Here is a 17,491-nt window from a genome sequence, read left to right on the forward strand (position 1 = left end):
CTCGGTCTCGACAATCGCTGTCAGCTTGCTTATCTGCTGCGTGGTATTCCGCATGGGCTTGGACGGCAACGGGATGGACCCTTCAACACAAGGGGCCTTGGCACTACCAACGAACTTGAGGTGATTGTGCGCAAAATTTGCCTGGGTTATCTTCCACTTCCCCGATTTCCCGTGAACATTCACGAAAAACGGACACGTGAGTTGGGCAGCTGGTGTAGTCCGGTCGAAATATTGCGTTCCATGGAGCGCCTTGCACGCAAATTTCGCATTTCCGGAGTTGTCGGCCTTCACACTGGTCTGCTTCACAAAAATCTGGAAGCCGCACCTCACAGCCAAATCTTTGCGCTTGCTGTGGACTGCTTTTTTTGAAGAAAAGACTGAATTGGCAATATTCTCTCGGAGCTGGTAGGTCAAGCCATACGTTGAGCTTGTCGGGTTCGTCGACTCGACTGCAACATCGTCCCTGAGTAGTCCCAACTCCTTGGCAGCTTCGAGATCAGACACGTCGAGTGAAAAGCGAGCAGAGCCATAGTTTGGGGGGTTTCTTGCTCTTGACTTGGACATTTGCACAATGCAGCAGAATATAGCTGTGAATCACCCTTTAGAGAATTATTTATTATTCAAGTCTACTTGGTTTTTATTTAGCACTAGCCTTCGAAATCTTACCTCCCACGTATCTATTTCAGGTGTCCCGCAAATAAACCGAGAGCTCGAAGTTAGCCCATAAATGGTTGATAGGTTCGCAAGTGGCGTGCCGGGCGTACTTAGGATTTTTTTACTGTATGAAGAAAATGGCTGTCGGCCTGGGGGGCGATCCAGTACTTTTCTACTGGATCATGGTAATTCCTCGGCTGAGTAATCTGCAAAAAAAATGTGTGGCACTGTACCTATTTTACTGTACACATTCGCTTCCTGTGGTATCCTGAGAGCGGACACACGTGACGGTCTTCATGGAGCACTCGTGCGTGCTGGCCTGCAACCAACCTCGCGCCTCATTTCGGTCCTCTTCGACGTGGTGACGACCAGTTCGGCGTTTCCGGCGCTGGAGATTCCTAGGAGTAGCCGACTTCCTCACGTCGGTTCTGTTCGGCGCCGCTGGCATGCTGGCCTGGATGCTAGTATGAACACGTGGAACATCATCACCAGGGTTTGGTAGTACTACTATCCAAATTCTGGCAATTGTAGAATAATATATCTATTAGTAGTGAGGCATCGGTGGTACTAATATGACTACTAATATGACTACTAATTATGACCATTTGACCATCATTCCGAATTCCGACCGCAATGGTGCTTACTGGCCTCCATATGCGAAGTATGAACTACAACTGTAGGTGCGCGCTGTCTGTTGTCATCCTAAGAGGATCCCTCACGAAAGACCCGGTTTAGACGCGCTTGGCGACGAGCAGCATTCAAGCACGAGTAAGTTTTCGCGATCCTCCGCGAACCAACAGCACACGTAAATGCTTCCTCAAAGCTGCTCAACCCTCCAAACCTTTATATTGCGTCTTCTATTTCACACGATCTTCGTTATTGCACTCTACCTTGACTGAATATTGCGGTCGGCGCATTGCTCGATCACAAGCGATAGAGTGAGGTACTTGATTTAGAGTAAAGTGATGACTTCTGAGTAACTTCGCAAATGGCTTCTGGTTTCTTTGGAAAGATGCCATGCCCAGTATGGCAGCCTAGAAAAAAGAGGAGGAAGGCACAGCGCAAGTATACATGAGGAGGAGATCATCGGCATACATGTACTGACGAGAAGAGGTTAATAGGAAAGTTAAGCGTCGTCAAGCCAAAGACTGTACAAACACCACCCCAGACTGCTTGTAATACATGTATAACGTTAGTCGCACATGTGGGGTGCTTACCGTAATGCGCTAGTGGTAGTGGGTCTCAGTTCTGGCAGCAGCAAGATACTTAAGTTGCGCTCTTACAAATCTTGAAGGATATGAGCTGTGATTGGTTAAAACTCGGTTGCTATCTTGCTGCCGAGTCGGCAGTGCCGACCCCTTTCCATACTGCCACGATTTTGGTGCAGTATAGCGCCGGCAGCAGCAAGATGGATCCCACCTATTGCCGGACCGCCCCAGGAGCTACGGCAGCGGGAGCCGACGTTCCCCCGACGTATATGAGTCCTCCACATGTGTTTTCGTTAGATCAGATAGCATGGGGCTGCTGGGGTTGAGCGAATCGACCGCCGCGGGCTCAATCTGACCTCCACCGACCCCGTAGCAGTGAGTCCTCGCATCGAAAGCATGTGACAACTTGCCGCAGCACGCTGCTGGGCACCTATAACATGTATATATGTATGAGAGCACTATGTAGTTGAGCAATAGGCTAAATGAGCAAGAAGACCACGCATGAGGCATCTTGCTGCTGCCGAACTGCAAAGGGGGTCTCAGTTCGTTCCGTCTCTGATTGGGAGAAATTTGGAGGGTTTTCGGCGAGCGCTATCTTGCTGCTGCCAGAACTGAGACCCACTAATATGCTATTCACTTCGCTTGTGACAGTGCAACAACCAGCACCTTACGTTGATGTATCTAGCTTCTAGTTTATACAGCAAACTAACTTCAAAAGAAATAGTGTACTCGAAAGTTGAAGCATGTTACTCTTACTCAGAAGTCAGGAGAATACTTGAGAGTAAGGACGATTCTCAGATGTACAGTTGAGTGTAGGCTCCTGGGAGTCGGCATCTCCGCATTAAAGTCCCTGGTAACACGAGTGCGGCCGCAAAATCAGTATGGCGATCTGCTTAGTACAATTGAAGCTACAAAGGCGACCACGAACAGCAGCGTTACCTTTGAGATAACGTTAGCTTGCATTTGTCACACACACAAATGATGCACCTGTCGGCCGCATACACAGCACGGAAATGGCACTTTTGGTGGAAATCACTCTTCGCGCACTTCATGGCACGTTTGCGTGAAGTTGGAAGCCTAATGAGGGATCCTGACAGGTGCGTGGCCACTCACTCCTGCGATCTGCCGTCGGTTGAGGAATGGGTACATTAGTAGTGATAATAGCACTACTATCCATGTTTCGTTTGGCTACTAAATAAAAAGTACTACTAATGGCTCCAATCCCAAAGCTATAGTAGTAGTAATAGTAGTAGTCATAATATGCCTACTAACGCTACTATTCTGGAGACTACTACCAAACCCTGATCATCACGCTTGTCGGCGCGGCGGCGCTGTCGCAGTTGGGGCGCTCGTTCATGACGCTGATCCACGAGACGGCCATGGCGCCGCCGTGGAACCGCACCACCTTCACGATCTGGAACAACGGCATCATGGAGCTGATGAACCCGTTCCTCGTCGGGTGGATCGTGTTCCACCCGTACGCCAAGACGATATTGGAGAATGCAGGTGGCTATTAAGTTAGGAGAATAGGGGGCTGGGGCTACGCTGCGCGCAAGCAGCGGGTCAAGCGGTGGAGTATTTATTGAGGGCGAAGACTGCGGGAAGATTATTAAGCTAAGCGCCGAGCGGCGAACGATATGAATATAATGGTCTCGAAGACGGTTCAACAGGTTTGACTGTGCTATTGCTTGTTGGCATTTAAGGCAAGATCATCACTTCATCGACTCCGCCACGGTGGTCCAGCCTCCTGCGCTGCTGTTGTTGTCCTGTGTCTCTACTGGTGAATCTGCGTTGTTCTTGGGCTCAGCAGACTTATCGCCGCTGCTGCTCGCCTGCTGTTTCTCCGCTTGCTCCTTCGCTCGCAACTTCTCCGCCGCATTGAAAACGCCTGCAGCACGTAGCCACAACGTTTCGTTATTCTCTTTGCCACGATACCATCGATAGTATCACAGTGGTCCCAGTTTACCGCACGAACACGTACCGTTGGTCTGCTTCTTGCAGTTAAAGCACCGCGACGTTTTCTTGAAGTGCTTTAGCGCGCACGCTTCACAGAAGAAGTGGCCGCAGCTGTATGAAGCGCACACAATTGGTAAATGACAGCGTTAGGTCGTTAGTCGGCGATGTGCCTATCAACTCTCGTTATACAGCAGTACACGTACATCGTCTCCACTGCGTTGTGGAAGGGAGAACGGCAGATTGTGCACGCAAACTGCTCTTCCTTGTCGCTCTTAGCGGCCTTCTTGTCTTCGTCGTCGCTCTCCTCGTCGGGGTCTGCCCAAAAGCGACATACACGTATACAAAGTTTTTGTCAAACCTAACGGTCGTAATGGCAAACACAGCAAAATGTTGTACGCACCACGGCCCTCTAGAAGGCGCTTCTGCCGCTTCTTCTCCTTCTCCGCGTATTCCTTCTCAATCTGCCACCCACTCTTGTAATCGCCGCGGTCGTGGAGATTCTTGTAGAAGTCGCCGTATCCACAGGATCCTGTTCCCTGTGGTCGTGAATGCAGTGTATTGTTGCTGATATCGACTCCGTGGCCTTGAATCGCCCTCCTTATCAATTGCTGTTGGCTCTACCTCGTGTGTTTTATCGTGGACTCCCATCCTTTCAGCTCCGCTCGAGAATGTACCGCTGGTATGGTTCCTGTAGCGCAGATAATCCTAGCACTTCAACTCACAATTTGTCATGCAAAAAACCAGGTTAAATATATATTGCTTTCAGTATGTTGCATTTGGGACCCAACACATAGACGCGGCCAAAGGTCTCTTTTCCGTTGATCAAAATCATCAGATCTCCATTTCATCCCGTTGAGCCAATGCTGCGCTGCCGCTTCGCCTCCGCGCTGCGGGCGCAGCGCCAGGGGCTAGCTCGCATGAGCTCCATGGCTGCAGGCAGCTCGGGCGCGCCCGTGTGCGTGCTGGCCATCCTGGAGCAGCACAAGGCCTTCCTACGCAGCCTGGACGACGACGTGTACACATTCCACAGCCCGCTGGTCGAGGGCTCCGTCGGGCAGCACACGCGCCACTCGCTCGACCACCTGCGCAAGCCGCTCGAGCTCTTGGCCGCCGAGCAGCAAGGCGGCAGCGCCGAGAACATGGTGCGCTACGACATCCGCGACCGTCACACGCCCGTGGAGAAGGACCGCCACGCCGCCATCGCGCTGATCGAGCAGCTGGAGAAGACGCTGCGCGCCGTGCCACAGAGCGACCTGGCGCGTCCGGTGCACGCCGCGTTCATGCTGTCGGCGGACGGGCGCGAGTTCGACTTTGAGTCCACCTTCAGCCGCGAGCTGGCCTTCGCCGTGCACCACTGCATCCACCACAACGCGCTGTCGAAGGTGCTGCTGCGCCACCACTTCCCCGAGCGGAGAGTGCCCGACGGCTTCGGCATGGCGCCGTCCACGGCGAACTTCAATCTGACCCACCCGCACACGCAGTGAGTGACGCGAGCTCACGTGTCAACCGACTGAACCACCTGCGAATCGCTAGTCGACAGCAAGCAAAACAAACTCAAATTCACTCTTTTTGCCACCATGTGCCTCGCCACCGCGATACAGTACACAAGCAACCAGCACGCGTCGCTGCATCTCACGCTGGCGCATTCCAGAACGTCCTCGATGCTTCTCGCTATGAAGCGGACGCATTTGTCGTCCTGGGCGGCGATGCCCAAGTCCGACCTTGGCGAGGCTGATGCAATCCATTTCCCTCCAATGACGTGTCACGAATATGGGACGCTATGATTGGTCGGGCAGGACGGCAGCCATCGCCTCCCAAAAGCTCACTTTCAGATTAGCTTCCAAGCCCACAAGTCCGACAGACAACAACTACAAGAGCAGAATGGTGAGCGCCAAGGAGACCGTTGAGGCCAAGATCGCCGCCTCCCCCGTGGTGGTGTACAGCAAGAGCTACTGTCCGTACTGCACCAAGACCAAGACGCTGCTGACGCAGCTGGGCGCCAAGTTCGACGTCGTGGAGCTGGACCAGATCGCCGGCGGCAGCGAGCAGCAGGACGCGCTCGAGCAGATCACGGGCCAGAGCACCGTGCCCAACGTGTTCGTGGGCGGCAAGTCCATCGGCGGCAACTCGGACGTGCAGAAGCTGCACAAGGCCGGCAACCTCGAGCCCCTGCTCGAGCAGAACCATGCCCTGTGAACCGCCAGGATGTAGATGATGACCGAGCAGATCGAGCGCCGTCTCGACCTCAGTGCATTAGCGTAGTCGTTGCAGCCTAATAAACGACAGAGCTTTATTCTCTTTGTGCCTTCTTCTTCTCCCCTTGGTTGCATGCATCCCTTCCAATCTTACGTACGCAATACTGCTTACGTACGCCTACCCAAATCCCGTCTAAAGCGATCGGTCTAATTGCCACAGCCACTACACGACCAGAGACCATGTTCCGCAGCGCCAAGCCCAAGAAGAACAAGCGCCGCCGCGTCGCCGAAGACGAAGACGAGCAGCGTCCGAGCGGGTCCAATGCGGAAGAGGACGTGCCCGTTGTCCCCGTGGCCTCTGACCGTCGCGCCATCAACACGTTCTCGGTACAGTGCAGTAAAGACTCGGTTACTATCGCCTCCACCCTCTCATTGCTGCAATGCTGCTGATTAGACTGGAGGAGTGAAGCGAATCAAGAACGTGGTCCAGACGCGGCAGATCGAGTCGGAGCGCGAGATCGTCCCGCAGCAGTATGCAGGCGACGCCACTTACGAGACGCAGATCGACACGGAGAAGGACCGGTGAGCTAGAGCGAGAGAACTGGAGGTGAATGTCGATGGGGGCTTACGCATTTGCTGCTTCTTTATTGTGAATTGCAGTGATGCGCGTGCTGTGATGGAACGCAGCATCAAGGCGAATCAGGATGGCACTGCCGATGCGGATAGCGGCAAGGTGTACCGTGGTCAGGCCGCCTACAAGAGCTACATCACCAAGAAGGAGTCGCAGATTGGCATGAACAAGTACACAGGGTACGCTTTTCTGACGGATACACTCTGTGCGGCTCTCCTTTATGGTGCCTCCTTTACTAAGCTAATACTGTTGATCCGATCTCTACAGCACGCAGGGTCCTATCCGAGCGCAAACGTGGGCGCGCGCTATCTGCCGCTTCGACTACCAGCCCGACGTTTGCAAAGATTACAAGGAGACAGGGTTCTGCGGCTATGGCGACAGTTGCAAGTTTCTCCACGACCGCGGCGACTACAAGAGTGGGTGGCAGATTGAGAAGGAATACGCGGAGAAGGAGAAGAAGCGGCAGAAGCGCCTTCTAGAGGGCCGTGGTGCGTACAACATTTTGCTGTGTTTGCCATTACGACCGTTAGGTTTGACAAAAACTTTGTATACGTGTATGTCGCTTTTGGGCAGACCCCGACGAGGAGAGCGACGACGAAGACAAGAAGGCCGCTAAGAGCGACAAGGAAGAGCAGTTTGCGTGCACAATCTGCCGTTCTCCCTTCCACAACGCAGTGGAGACGATGTACGTGTACTGCTGTATAACGAGAGTTGATAGGCACATCGCCGACTAACGACCTAACGCTGTCATTTACCAATTGTGTGCGCTTCATACAGCTGCGGCCACTTCTTCTGTGAAGCGTGCGCGCTAAAGCACTTCAAGAAAACGTCGCGGTGCTTTAACTGCAAGAAGCAGACCAACGGTACGTGTTCGTGCGGTAAACTGGGACCACTGTGATACTATCGATGGTATCGTGGCAAAGAGAATAACGAAACGTTGTGGCTACGTGCTGCAGGCGTTTTCAATGCGGCGGAGAAGTTGCGAGCGAAGGAGCAAGCGGAGAAACAGCAGGCGAGCAGCAGCGGCGATAAGTCTGCTGAGCCCAAGAACAACGCAGATTCACCAGTAGAGACACAGGACAACAACAGCAGCGCAGGAGGCTGGACCACCGTGGCGGAGTCGATGAAGTGATGATCTTGCCTTAAATGCCAACAAGCAATAGCACAGTCAAACCTGTTGAACCGTCTTCGAGACCATTATATTCATATCGTTCGCCGCTCGGCGCTTAGCTTAATAATCTTCCCCGCAGTCTTCGCCCTCAATAAATACTCCACCGCTTGACCCGCTGCTTGCGCGCAGCGTAGCCCCAGCCCCCTATTCTCCTAACTTAATAGCCACCTGCATTCTCCAATATCGTCTTGGCGTACGGGTGGAACACGATCCACCCGACGAGGAACGGGTTCATCAGCTCCATGATGCCGTTGTTCCAGATCGTGAAGGTGGTGCGGTTCCACGGCGGCGCCATGGCCGTCTCGTGGATCAGCGTCATGAACGAGCGCCCCAACTGCGACAGCGCCGCCGCGCCGACAAGCGTGATGATGTTCCATGTGTTCATACTGGTGGGCGCGATCCACAGCATCCAGGCCAGCATGCCAGCGGCGCCGAACAGAACCGACGTAAGGAAGTCGGCTACTCCTAGGAATCTCCAGCGCCGGAGACACCGGACTCTCCGCTGGGTCGTCACCGCATCGAAGAGGAAGTGGCCCAGTTCGGCCGACGCCACTGTAACGAAGAAGGCGGCGAACTCGCGAGGGAGGTTGCTAGCCAGAGGGTGCTCCACAAAGTCCACAACTTCCACTATGATGACCGTGACGTGGAGCATCGCGACCGTGTCGAGTGTGGCCATAAGGAAACAATCGAGCACCTTCTTGGTCGCTATGATGCGGGAGATCACGATGATGACCCAGCCGGACAGCGCCACAAACAGGTAGTCCAGGATCGCCATGCCCGTGTTCGTTTCCGTGTAATGCGCGATCATAGCGCTCATGGCCGTGACTGTTAAAGTTCCCTCGTGGATGAAGATGGCAAAGCCGTCGCTTAGTGTCGGAGCGAAGCAGGCGGCGGCCACCGCGACAAACGTTCCCACAGCGGCACACACGACCACTGCGCTCTCCACGTACACGGCGACGATGGAGCTCACGCCGGCCGCCGCCGATGCCGCGACCAAGGCCACGGTGGTCTCAGCGCCGCGGACGTCCTTCATCCACCTGTCTGTGAGTCTCGATATCGCGTACGACTTGGGCTCCATTCTCTCGAGAAGTTCGCGCTCATACTGGGCTCGGTCAGGACGGGGTCGCTCCAGGTCCCCAGCGCCAAAAGCGGCTGCGACCGCGGTCTCTAACGGGGCCAGGAAGCGCTCTCGGATGCGGTAGTGCCACCAGCTTTTCTCCAGCAGAGCGACGCCCTGGCAGACCTGCAGTAGGTACACGGACCAGCGCGAGTGGCCCACGAGGATGGAGTAGAAGATGAAGGAGAGGAGCAGCGCCGACGCTGCGAGGGTGACGAGGAGCACGAAGAATCTCCCCTTGGCCGAGATTATGGTCTTGGACGGCAGCGGCTCCTGGGGCTGCGCGCGGAGCGAGTGCGAGCTGTAGCTTGTGACCGACGGATCCATGCGCCGCCGCTCGGACTGGGCGGCGAGCTTCGTATCGAGCTAGCCGCCCTCACGTTGCGAGGGAGGGGGAGCCTTTGACAATTGCCTGTATGATGAACGCGGCGCGCGGCAGGCACAAGACTGGCAGTGGACTGGGCACAGTTGTCGTTTTAATCTCTGCCCGGTCTCTGCACCCTCCTCGATTAAAAATGATGCAAAAGACACCATACAGATTCCAAGTGCACACGACACCTACCCAATTTCAGCACTTCGGATTACGAATCCCACCAATCGACCAGACAGAAGGAGCCCATTTTAACGAAATGGGAACCTTCTGAATCGACCCTCGCCGACTTCTACAGGGGACCTTGACCATCTTCGCTAGCCTTCGCCATCATGGACCATGTTTTTGGCTTTAACACTCGAGCTTTCTTCACTCCCAAGTCTGGAGAAGCCATGCGTGCAGCCTGCACGGTGCAGGCAACAGACAGCGTGTCCATCCAATCCCATGCTTTCCGTAACCCTGTCCGCCCTGTCCTCGTGATTCGCTTGCCCAGATGTCCTCCGCTCGAAGATTCATTCTGTAGTACAGTACTCTAGTACAGTAATCTGCCCGAGTAAGGAACGCCTGATATATATAAAGACGCAGAATATATAAATTGATGTTAAGTTGAGTATACTTTTCCAATGTACTGATTTAGTTATTTCAAAATGAACTGAAGAGCAGCTTTACCTACAAGTCCGGAAGGATTCCAACAGTGGCGTATGGTCGAAGCACAAATCTTTGACCAGGCATCCTCGCACCACAACAGCGCTGTCAACTGGTCGACCTCGTAAGGATTATCTAGCCCTTCACCAAGCCGGTCTAGAGATGATGCGGGATAGAATGTGTCGCTTAGTACAACGAATGATTCCTTGGTCCTTCTCCAGCGGCCGCCCCAGCAGGACTGCACTTGACTTGATTATGCGGCATATCGTTATCTTGCCTGGTGCGGCCGGGAGGCTGAACTCCGTCACAGCCCACTCAGCCAGGCCCCTGTAGGAGAGAGCAGGTGTGCGGGCTGCCTTGTCGAGGATGCCCACTTTCTCAGACCAAGTGAGGCGGAGACGCTTGGACGGTGTGGACTTCATGGGTGGAGTGGGGGAGGAGGTGGGCTTGCGGGGTGAGGTGCAAAAGCAAAAGTGCGAGTCTACCACTACGGTACATGTAGTTTGAAGTCTAGTAAGATCGCTAAATGCGCACCATTTTTCAAACGAGGGTGGAGAGCTGATGATTGGCACTGGATTTTTCACCTTAGTACCTCAGTACCTTGCAGTACCTTGCACATCCCCCTATCGCCACATCGACTGGAAAATATTAAATATGTGAGGCTATTAGTTGTACACCCGTTCCTTATTCGGGCAGAATTCTGTTGAGCTTATGCGTTGCGAACCATAATCGCACGGGTGAATGCGGTTAGCTTACACAAACAACAACGTGGTTGTGAGTCTTCGCATACCGAAATATCTCTGCCATTAGCGACCTTCCTCGCGTGGATTCCTATAATCCATCTTTACTACTGTAAATGTACGCAAAAACCATGGTGCATCGGCAAGGGTTCAAAGCTCGAAGCTCAGTCCTTCAAAAGGCAATGCGTCGACGAGAAAAAATGGGCACTCTGCAAAAATGGGTCGCAAATCGAGCTGGAGTGGTACAGAGTTTCGCATGCAGCTCGTAAACGCGGTGAACCCCGGCGAGCTCGGCTCGCTGTCTGCTGTCAAGTTCGACGCCAGCACAGCCAGCACCACACCCGTCTGCTTCAACGACCGCATTGCGGTGCGACTTCCCCAGCCATCAAGCCTGGCTTCAAGGCGCGCGGGGGTACAAACTGTCGATAGCTTGAGGTCGAGTGCAGCAATGCCGACAGACCCGCCGCTTTTTTCGCACGACGAGCGCGAGTCGGACGGAGTTGCAGCGAGCGACACTCGGAACATTGCTGGAGGGCGCCGAGCATCGACATAGCGCTCGCTCGGCTAGCAGCAGCAGCAGCAGGTGGTTGCACCGTTAACGCTCCGCTTCCAGGCGCTTCACCGCTCTTGTTCGCACTTGATTGCAAGGGCAGCGAGATTAAGGGGCCAGAGCCGGCCAGATGGGAACAAGCCAGTCAGGCGTCCACTCGCCCATCCTTGTTTTCGTCCAATGAGCGTGAACGTCCATGTATCGCGCCTGCTGAGTGGTCCAAAATCGGCTGCTCCCCAGCCCTATGCACGCATAAAACAAAAGTCCCCCATACTGAGCCCCAGTCGTTATTCCCCCAGTAATTATTCATGTCGGAGCTGTCGGAGCGGCCGCCGCCGTGCCACGCCGCGTGCTCGGCGCACGCGCTCCCGACGCTCTTCTCGGTGCTGACGTTCGTGCTGCTGCCCGGGTCCGTCGTGGCGCTCGTGGAGGTGGGGGACGCCTACCTGCTGCTCTTCCTGGGCCAGCTCCTGCTGGCCGTGGGCGCCGTCGAGTGGAGCTGGCTGGCCTTCCGCATCCGCCAGCGGCTGCTGCTGGCCGTGAATCTGCACGAGGACGCGTCCACGAACCCTACGACCACAACGACAGCGACAGCGACAACAACGGTTCCGACCGTCAGCAGACAACAGGACGCAGGACTACAGACACAGACTCAGACAGTACAGACACAGGCGCAGCAGGCGGAGGAGGACGCGCGCAGACTGCGCGCGCTGGAGGACCAGCCCCTCCGGAGAGAGGACCCCAGGGAGAGCCTGCTGAACGAGGCCATGCGCGCCAAGAGCTTCGCCATCGCGCCGCTGGCCGACAGGATATGCTGCGGGCGATGGTACGTCGCCGCCTTCTTGCTGGCCACACTGGGCGCCGTCGTGAGCGTGGCGCTGGCCTACGCAGTAGAGAGCTCCGTGTTCGACGGCAGCAACCCGGCCTCGGGCTGGCGCATGATGGTTGGGGCGTCCGTGGAGGCCGCCTTCGTGTCTATTTTCTGCAGCTCGCTCGCCCCCTCCGGAGCGGACGCCGTCGTGCTCATCGTGTACCAGGCGTGCGTGCTGGTGGCCAGCATGAACGCGTACTTGAAGCTCCAGGTGGACGTCATCGCCTCGGACGCGCAGGTGGACCCGCTGTTTATCATCTTGGCCGGCGCTATCATCATCATCGTGTTCCGGGTCGTGACGAGCAAGGTCGTCATGCAGAGCCTGTTGCTCGTCCTGTGTGACGTCCTCGGCCTCGTGTGTATCGTGTCGCCGCTCATCGCCTTCGCGGACTTGATCGACCAGACGATGAACCAGTCGTTTAGGAACCAGCTCGCGCTTTTCGTGCTCGTGGTGTTGTCAGCTGACGTGGGGGACAGTCTCGCCAAGGAGTTGCAGCTCAACTGGCCACAGGTTTTCAAGTGGTGTCGACATCCTCTTTTGAAATCGGAAGCCACCACAAAGGACGTGGAAGCGCTGGCCATCTCGCTGGCATGTGGTGCAATTATGATTATGGCTGTGCGCCTGGGCTCGGGAGGATCGGATTTTAATGCTGCAGAAGTGATCGTGCTGTTTTGTGCCATCGCGTTGGGGCAATGGTGTCGACTGTGGATGGCTCACGTTCGGCAGATGGCCAAGGTGACTACGTCGGCGTTTTATTTTCCAGAGGGGAGTCGGACGTGTGGCATTCTTGATCGAATGTCTGTGTTTCTCGTGGCTATCATTGTCTACTATCCGTACATCAAGCAGAAGTACTTCTCGTAGAGTGTGTGGCGACATATTATCAAGACAACCAGCAGAAACCTGCTGCAAATCCAGCACAACGCCGCTCGGAGGAAGGAGCGACTCGGCCATTCAGGCCACGCGCGCGACAGGAAGGTCAGAAACTCTCGGCATGCGCACTATCTTCTTGCCGCACACCACCACTAGCGTCATTTATTTATTTATTGGGGCAAAGCGAGCAAGAACCTGTTGCGTGGATCCTAAGCTCATCAGAACGGAGCAATTACTGTGGGAATGATACGTTACCATCAAAAGCGATAAGGGGATGTAAAAGTCATTGTTTAGCTATAAACGACCCTGGGTTCGCAACAATAATGTCTTGTCCTCTCTTCGGCATCAAACGCGAGCTTTATCAGTGCAGAAGGTTAGGTACATCAATCTTTAATTACTACTACATGTACTTGAAGTATGGTGGACACCAACATCATTGTTTGACTTGCACTGGAATCACGTTACCACCAATAAACTACGGCAGGGTTTGCTTTCGAATAGTACGCTGTGGCTTCGTTACCATGGATGAAATGTTAGTAGTAGTAGTACTACGGACGGAAAAGTCCTTACTCAACTTCTGGACGAAAAATGCATTTCGGGTATCACACCAACGCCTTCCTCACTAGTGCGCGAATGCGAGTGCTGGAATTCACGAGACCAAGATATACGCTTTCACGCTCACTCTCGAGGGACATCTTGGCAGCGTACTCGGCCGCCATTTTGCTGGACAGCTCGCCCATCTCCGCGTATCGGGAGCGACTGCTTCCGCCAGATTCTCCGAGAGAGTCCACTCGCTTCTCCAAGTCAGAGATAGCTTTGTCTTTCAAGGACACTTGATTCGCGATGTCGGACCATTTGGCGTGAAGCGATTGCTCTTCAGTAGGTGAATCTTGCGCTTCGGAGCGTTCCAGCAGCTCTTTGAACTCGTCGACTCGAGGCTTCCATTCGTGGGCAATCAGAGTCGCAACCGTGATGTCACGTTTGCTCTTCTCAGCACTAATAGACATGCGAAGCTCAGCGATCTGCTTACGGAAATCCATCGCAGCGCCTTGATCAATACTCATTAGGATCTGGACGTGTCCGGTGGAGTCTTCGACCGTTCTTTCGTTCAGCAAGATCTGGTCGTTCATGTGGCTGTAGGCATCCACGAGACTTCTCTTGTCAGAGCCCAGTCCCAACAGGAAAGATGCAGCCGGGTTTGCGTGCTGCTGCGATTGCTCGGCACGACCACCATTTTGTAAGGATTGAGCTGCCTCAGCTAACACATTCGAGTCCTGCCTCGCCACACTCTCTGTTCGCTGCGAATACGTTGACGCGCTGCTCGAGTTGGCAAGTGCTCTGAAAATTTCTGCTGGTTTCGCCTGGGGCACACCGGCGACACCAATATTGCTGTTTGAGGAAGCACCAGTATTCGCAGGCGAAGAGAGGAGTATTGCCGCAGATTGACGTTGCGTCGATTCGTTAGTCCGTAATCCAGCCGTGGGTATGTCAGCACTGGTCTCGTGACCAGATCCATTCTCAACCCCGACAGCTTTTCTTTGACGCAACGTCAGCACTTCGTCCTCAAGCTGCTGCATGCGGTTCATTAGCTTCCTTGCCCACCTTCGAACACACGGGGGGCAACTGCATCCTCCCGCAAGGAGATCACCACCGTGCCCTTTGCTTGAACGATGCACGAAACTTCCATCACTAGGGGGTGCCGTCTTGCGGATCACTGACTTGGCAGACGTAGGGGTAGTGGGCTGCGACGTCTTACCGAACACTGAATGCGCTGGCCGAGGAGGATTAGGCAGCGGTGCCGGATGAATCACTGGCTGTGCAAGCATTGGAACACCAGGCTGGGTTGTCTTTCCGGGCTCTGACTGTGAAGGAGTGGAGATATTGGGCTGAATCAATCCAGATACGTCAGAAGGTGAGTCGGTGGAAACATTCTCCTGGGACTCTGTCTCCTCCACACGTGGCCGTTTGTTTTCATCACTTGAGCCCTCCACCTTGTCACTCTCTTGTGAGGATTCCTCCGGGGCAGTTCTCTTCAGATCAGGTTTCGAACCATTTTCATTCCCCGCTCCGTGTCCGTTTCTTCTCGATATGTAAAACAGGGTGGGGGGATCGCCCAGTTCACCAAGTCGTCCACGTTTCTTCAGATAGGCTTTACGCGCCTGGTACCTCGCCCTCGCCTTTCTTTCCGCTTCCTTTTTGAGCTCCTCCTCGTTAATCATGAGCGGTGTACTCGGTGGCGTACTGGCCGGTGGCGTCGTCGGGGTCGACACGCTGAGTTTGTCTTGGTCGCACGGCTTGACTCTGTTCATATGGATCCTCAGGCTCTGTGCACTCGAGAACGTCTTGCCGCACTTGGTGCACGTCCTGGACGCAGCAGGGCGTCGCCGAATCGTCGTGGGTGCCGATTTCTCCTGGTCGCAGGGCTTGATCCGGTTGAGGTGGCCCCTTAGCCCCTGCCAGCTCGCGAAGGTCTTGCCGCACTTGAAGCACGTCTTGGACTCCATTTTGCCCTCCCCCTGGGGCAGCGAGATGGTGAGTCCTTGGTTGCAGGGGTACTCGGTGGCCAGGTGCGTTCGGAGACTCGTGGCGGACACGAAGCCCTTGCCGCACTTGAAGCAGAGCAGCAGCGTGCCAGGCGCCTCCCCCTTGCCGGGGTCGGAGGACTCCTGGCTGGCCTCGTCCTGCTGCGAGGGAGGGGACCCGGCCACAACCTCCTCGCGGGTGTCGGGGGTCTTGTTGGAATCCACGTTCTCCTGGAGTTCTTTGGGCTGCTGGGCCGGCGCGATGGGCGGCGGCGGGGGCTTGTCGCCCAGGCGCTCGTTGCGCTGCAGCATGCCCAGCACGTGGCGCACGGGGAAGAGCTCCTGCATGGGCTTGGGCGCCGCCGCGGCGCTCGGATTCGAGACCGCCTCCTCGGTCGCCATGCACTTTCGGGAGACTCGGACGATTTGCGTATCAGCGAATGCACACGCTGAAACGAATAATTTTTGATGACTCCTAATACCTTGGAATGATTGCATCAAATTAAGCTTTCTTCACTTACAAAAACGTTGTAAAAGGTATAAGGAAAATGCTGCAATCAATCAAGGACAATTATTTGATGGACAAAATCGTTCGCCGTACACTTTTTTCTCTTCTCTTTTCTATACCCTGAAAACCTAGAAAAAAACTGGTCTCAGACAAATCAAAGAGAATCCAGGAGCAGGAGCTCAATACATAGCGTAAACCAAGTATGGACGGCCGGCGGGTGTCGCCGAGGGACGTGCCCATGACGCACCGAGAGCTGCTGGCCACGCGCGTGCTGTCCGTGGACGCGTACTGGCAGGAGCTGCGCGAGTCGAGGAGCCGCCAGCCGCGGGAGATCCCCGTGCCGCTCTGGCCGGGCGAGAGTCTGGCGCAGTACGAGCGCGAGTTCGGCCGCTGGCTGGCGTCGCGCCGACTGTCGCTGGCGTCCATGCGCGAGGACCCCGTGGCCGAGCGCAACTGCCGCATGCAGTTCGCGCAGACGCGGGTGGCGAGGCCAGGCGAGTCAAGGCAGCCACAACAGCAACAGCAGCAACTACAACAGCGGGGGCCCCGTGCTCCCTCGCGCTCTCGGTCACGCTCTCGATCCCGATCTCCGTCCTTGCAACTGCCGAGACGCATTGGTGTGGTGCCTCCGCAGCAGCAGCAGCGGGTGTATCGCGAGGACCCCAGAGTACACTCGAGCTACGACAATCGTGCACCGACGGACAACGGACGCCCTTATGTGGCCAGACAAGTAGGGGAGAGGCAGTATCGTGATCGAAGCTACTCCCGGGAACGACCCCAAGCACATGGCAATTGGCATCAACCCCCGCAGAGCGCTGCACCCACTCAGCGTCAATACACTCGGGACCCGTCGCCTCGTGGAGTGCAGCAGCAACCTGCCGGTGATGTGCAGCGCTGGAGAAGCTCGCCATCCAGGTCGCCCCGGTACAGGGCTGCATCGCCTCCACCAGTTGACAGGTCGCCACCCCAAGTGCGCCGGTCACCCTCGCCTCAACAGTCGTTCACTTTACGCCGGGGGTCGAACACAGACAATCTCCGCAGAGAGCTGCTCGCCAGACGCGTGATCTCAGTGGATGCATTCCGAGACGAGATGTACAAGCTTCGACACGGATTCATCCGCGAAGACGATCTCAAGCGTCCGCATGAGACGATGGTCCGGATTCCGGTTATTCTATGGCCCGGAGAGTCGATGGCGCAGTACACCCAAAAGTTCGAGCGGTGGCTCGAAATGCGCAACGTGTCGCTGGCATCGCTGCGTGATAATCCGGCACGAGAGCGATCGTTGTGGCACTCGTTTGCGTACACGCGGGCGGGGACGTCGGATGTGGGAGAGCCACCTCGCTCAAGGCCCAGATCCCGATCTCCTGCGCATATGCGTTCGCGTTCTCGATCTCGTTCTAGGTCAAGGTCAAGGTCACCGTCTCGAATCATTCGAAGGAGCTCGGAGAGGAGTCGACCGCCAATGACAGCTTCGTATACTGA

At 55.4% G+C, this 17,491-nt stretch overlaps 10 protein-coding genes across 10 annotated transcripts; 6 read left to right on the forward strand and 4 right to left on the reverse strand.

The window, feature by feature from the left end:
* Positions 1–2,912: 2,912 nt before the first annotated feature.
* On the forward strand, positions 2,913–3,379 carry PHYSODRAFT_342663 (hypothetical protein; the record flags this gene model as incomplete). Its single annotated transcript, XM_009541144.1, has 2 exons — positions 2,913–2,919; positions 3,150–3,379. 2 exons carry the CDS (start codon positions 2,913–2,915, stop codon positions 3,377–3,379), a joined length of 237 nt encoding a protein of 78 aa, XP_009539439.1.
* A 147-nt stretch (positions 3,380–3,526) lies between these two features.
* On the reverse strand, positions 3,527–4,466 carry PHYSODRAFT_348645 (hypothetical protein; the record flags this gene model as incomplete). Its single annotated transcript, XM_009541145.1, has 5 exons — positions 3,527–3,750; positions 3,844–3,929; positions 4,022–4,133; positions 4,219–4,354; positions 4,440–4,466. The coding sequence occupies 5 exons, from the start codon at positions 4,464–4,466 to the stop codon at positions 3,575–3,577; spliced, it is 537 nt and encodes a 178-aa protein (XP_009539440.1). The 3' UTR covers positions 3,527–3,574.
* Positions 4,467–4,735: 269 nt separating this feature from the next.
* Positions 4,736–5,302, forward strand: PHYSODRAFT_320193 (hypothetical protein; the record flags this gene model as incomplete). The annotated part of the gene is made up of 1 exon (XM_009541146.1): positions 4,736–5,302. One exon carries the CDS (start codon positions 4,736–4,738, stop codon positions 5,300–5,302), a length of 567 nt encoding a protein of 188 aa, XP_009539441.1.
* A 355-nt stretch (positions 5,303–5,657) lies between these two features.
* Positions 5,658–6,120, forward strand: PHYSODRAFT_348647 (hypothetical protein). The gene has a single exon (XM_009541147.1). It carries the CDS (start codon positions 5,700–5,702, stop codon positions 6,012–6,014), a length of 315 nt encoding a protein of 104 aa, XP_009539442.1. The 5' UTR covers positions 5,658–5,699; the 3' UTR covers positions 6,015–6,120.
* A 133-nt stretch (positions 6,121–6,253) lies between these two features.
* On the forward strand, positions 6,254–8,284 carry PHYSODRAFT_566581 (hypothetical protein; the record flags this gene model as incomplete). Its single annotated transcript, XM_009541148.1, has 7 exons — positions 6,254–6,400; positions 6,468–6,595; positions 6,674–6,823; positions 6,912–7,132; positions 7,218–7,329; positions 7,422–7,507; positions 7,980–8,284. 7 exons carry the CDS (start codon positions 6,254–6,256, stop codon positions 8,282–8,284), a joined length of 1,149 nt encoding a protein of 382 aa, XP_009539443.1.
* A 195-nt stretch (positions 8,285–8,479) lies between these two features.
* PHYSODRAFT_457987 (hypothetical protein) lies at positions 8,480–9,259 on the reverse strand (the record flags this gene model as incomplete). The annotated part of the gene is made up of 1 exon (XM_009541149.1): positions 8,480–9,259. A coding segment is annotated over one exon (780 nt), but the record flags the coding sequence as incomplete, so codon positions are not given.
* Positions 9,260–9,939: 680 nt separating this feature from the next.
* Positions 9,940–10,369, reverse strand: PHYSODRAFT_534674 (hypothetical protein; the record flags this gene model as incomplete). Its single annotated transcript, XM_009541150.1, has 2 exons — positions 9,940–10,059; positions 10,187–10,369. The coding sequence occupies 2 exons, from the start codon at positions 10,367–10,369 to the stop codon at positions 9,940–9,942; spliced, it is 303 nt and encodes a 100-aa protein (XP_009539445.1).
* Positions 10,370–11,545: 1,176 nt separating this feature from the next.
* On the forward strand, positions 11,546–12,970 carry PHYSODRAFT_534693 (hypothetical protein; the record flags this gene model as incomplete). The annotated part of the gene is made up of 2 exons (XM_009541151.1): positions 11,546–11,796; positions 11,860–12,970. The coding sequence occupies 2 exons, from the start codon at positions 11,546–11,548 to the stop codon at positions 12,968–12,970; spliced, it is 1,362 nt and encodes a 453-aa protein (XP_009539446.1).
* Positions 12,971–13,581: 611 nt separating this feature from the next.
* Positions 13,582–15,813, reverse strand: PHYSODRAFT_534729 (hypothetical protein; the record flags this gene model as incomplete). Its single annotated transcript, XM_009541152.1, has 3 exons — positions 13,582–14,232; positions 14,503–14,682; positions 14,812–15,813. 3 exons carry the CDS (start codon positions 15,811–15,813, stop codon positions 13,582–13,584), a joined length of 1,833 nt encoding a protein of 610 aa, XP_009539447.1.
* A 398-nt stretch (positions 15,814–16,211) lies between these two features.
* On the forward strand, positions 16,212–17,491 carry PHYSODRAFT_248584 (hypothetical protein; the record flags this gene model as incomplete). Its single annotated transcript, XM_009541153.1, has 4 exons — positions 16,212–16,576; positions 17,051–17,162; positions 17,196–17,333; positions 17,411–17,491. 4 exons carry the CDS (start codon positions 16,212–16,214, stop codon positions 17,489–17,491), a joined length of 696 nt encoding a protein of 231 aa, XP_009539448.1.

The sequence above is a fragment of the Phytophthora sojae genome (genome assembly GCF_000149755.1).
Source record: "Phytophthora sojae unplaced genomic scaffold PHYSOscaffold_19, whole genome shotgun sequence".
In the NCBI taxonomy this organism is placed as follows: Eukaryota; Oomycota; class Peronosporomycetes; order Peronosporales; family Peronosporaceae; genus Phytophthora; species Phytophthora sojae.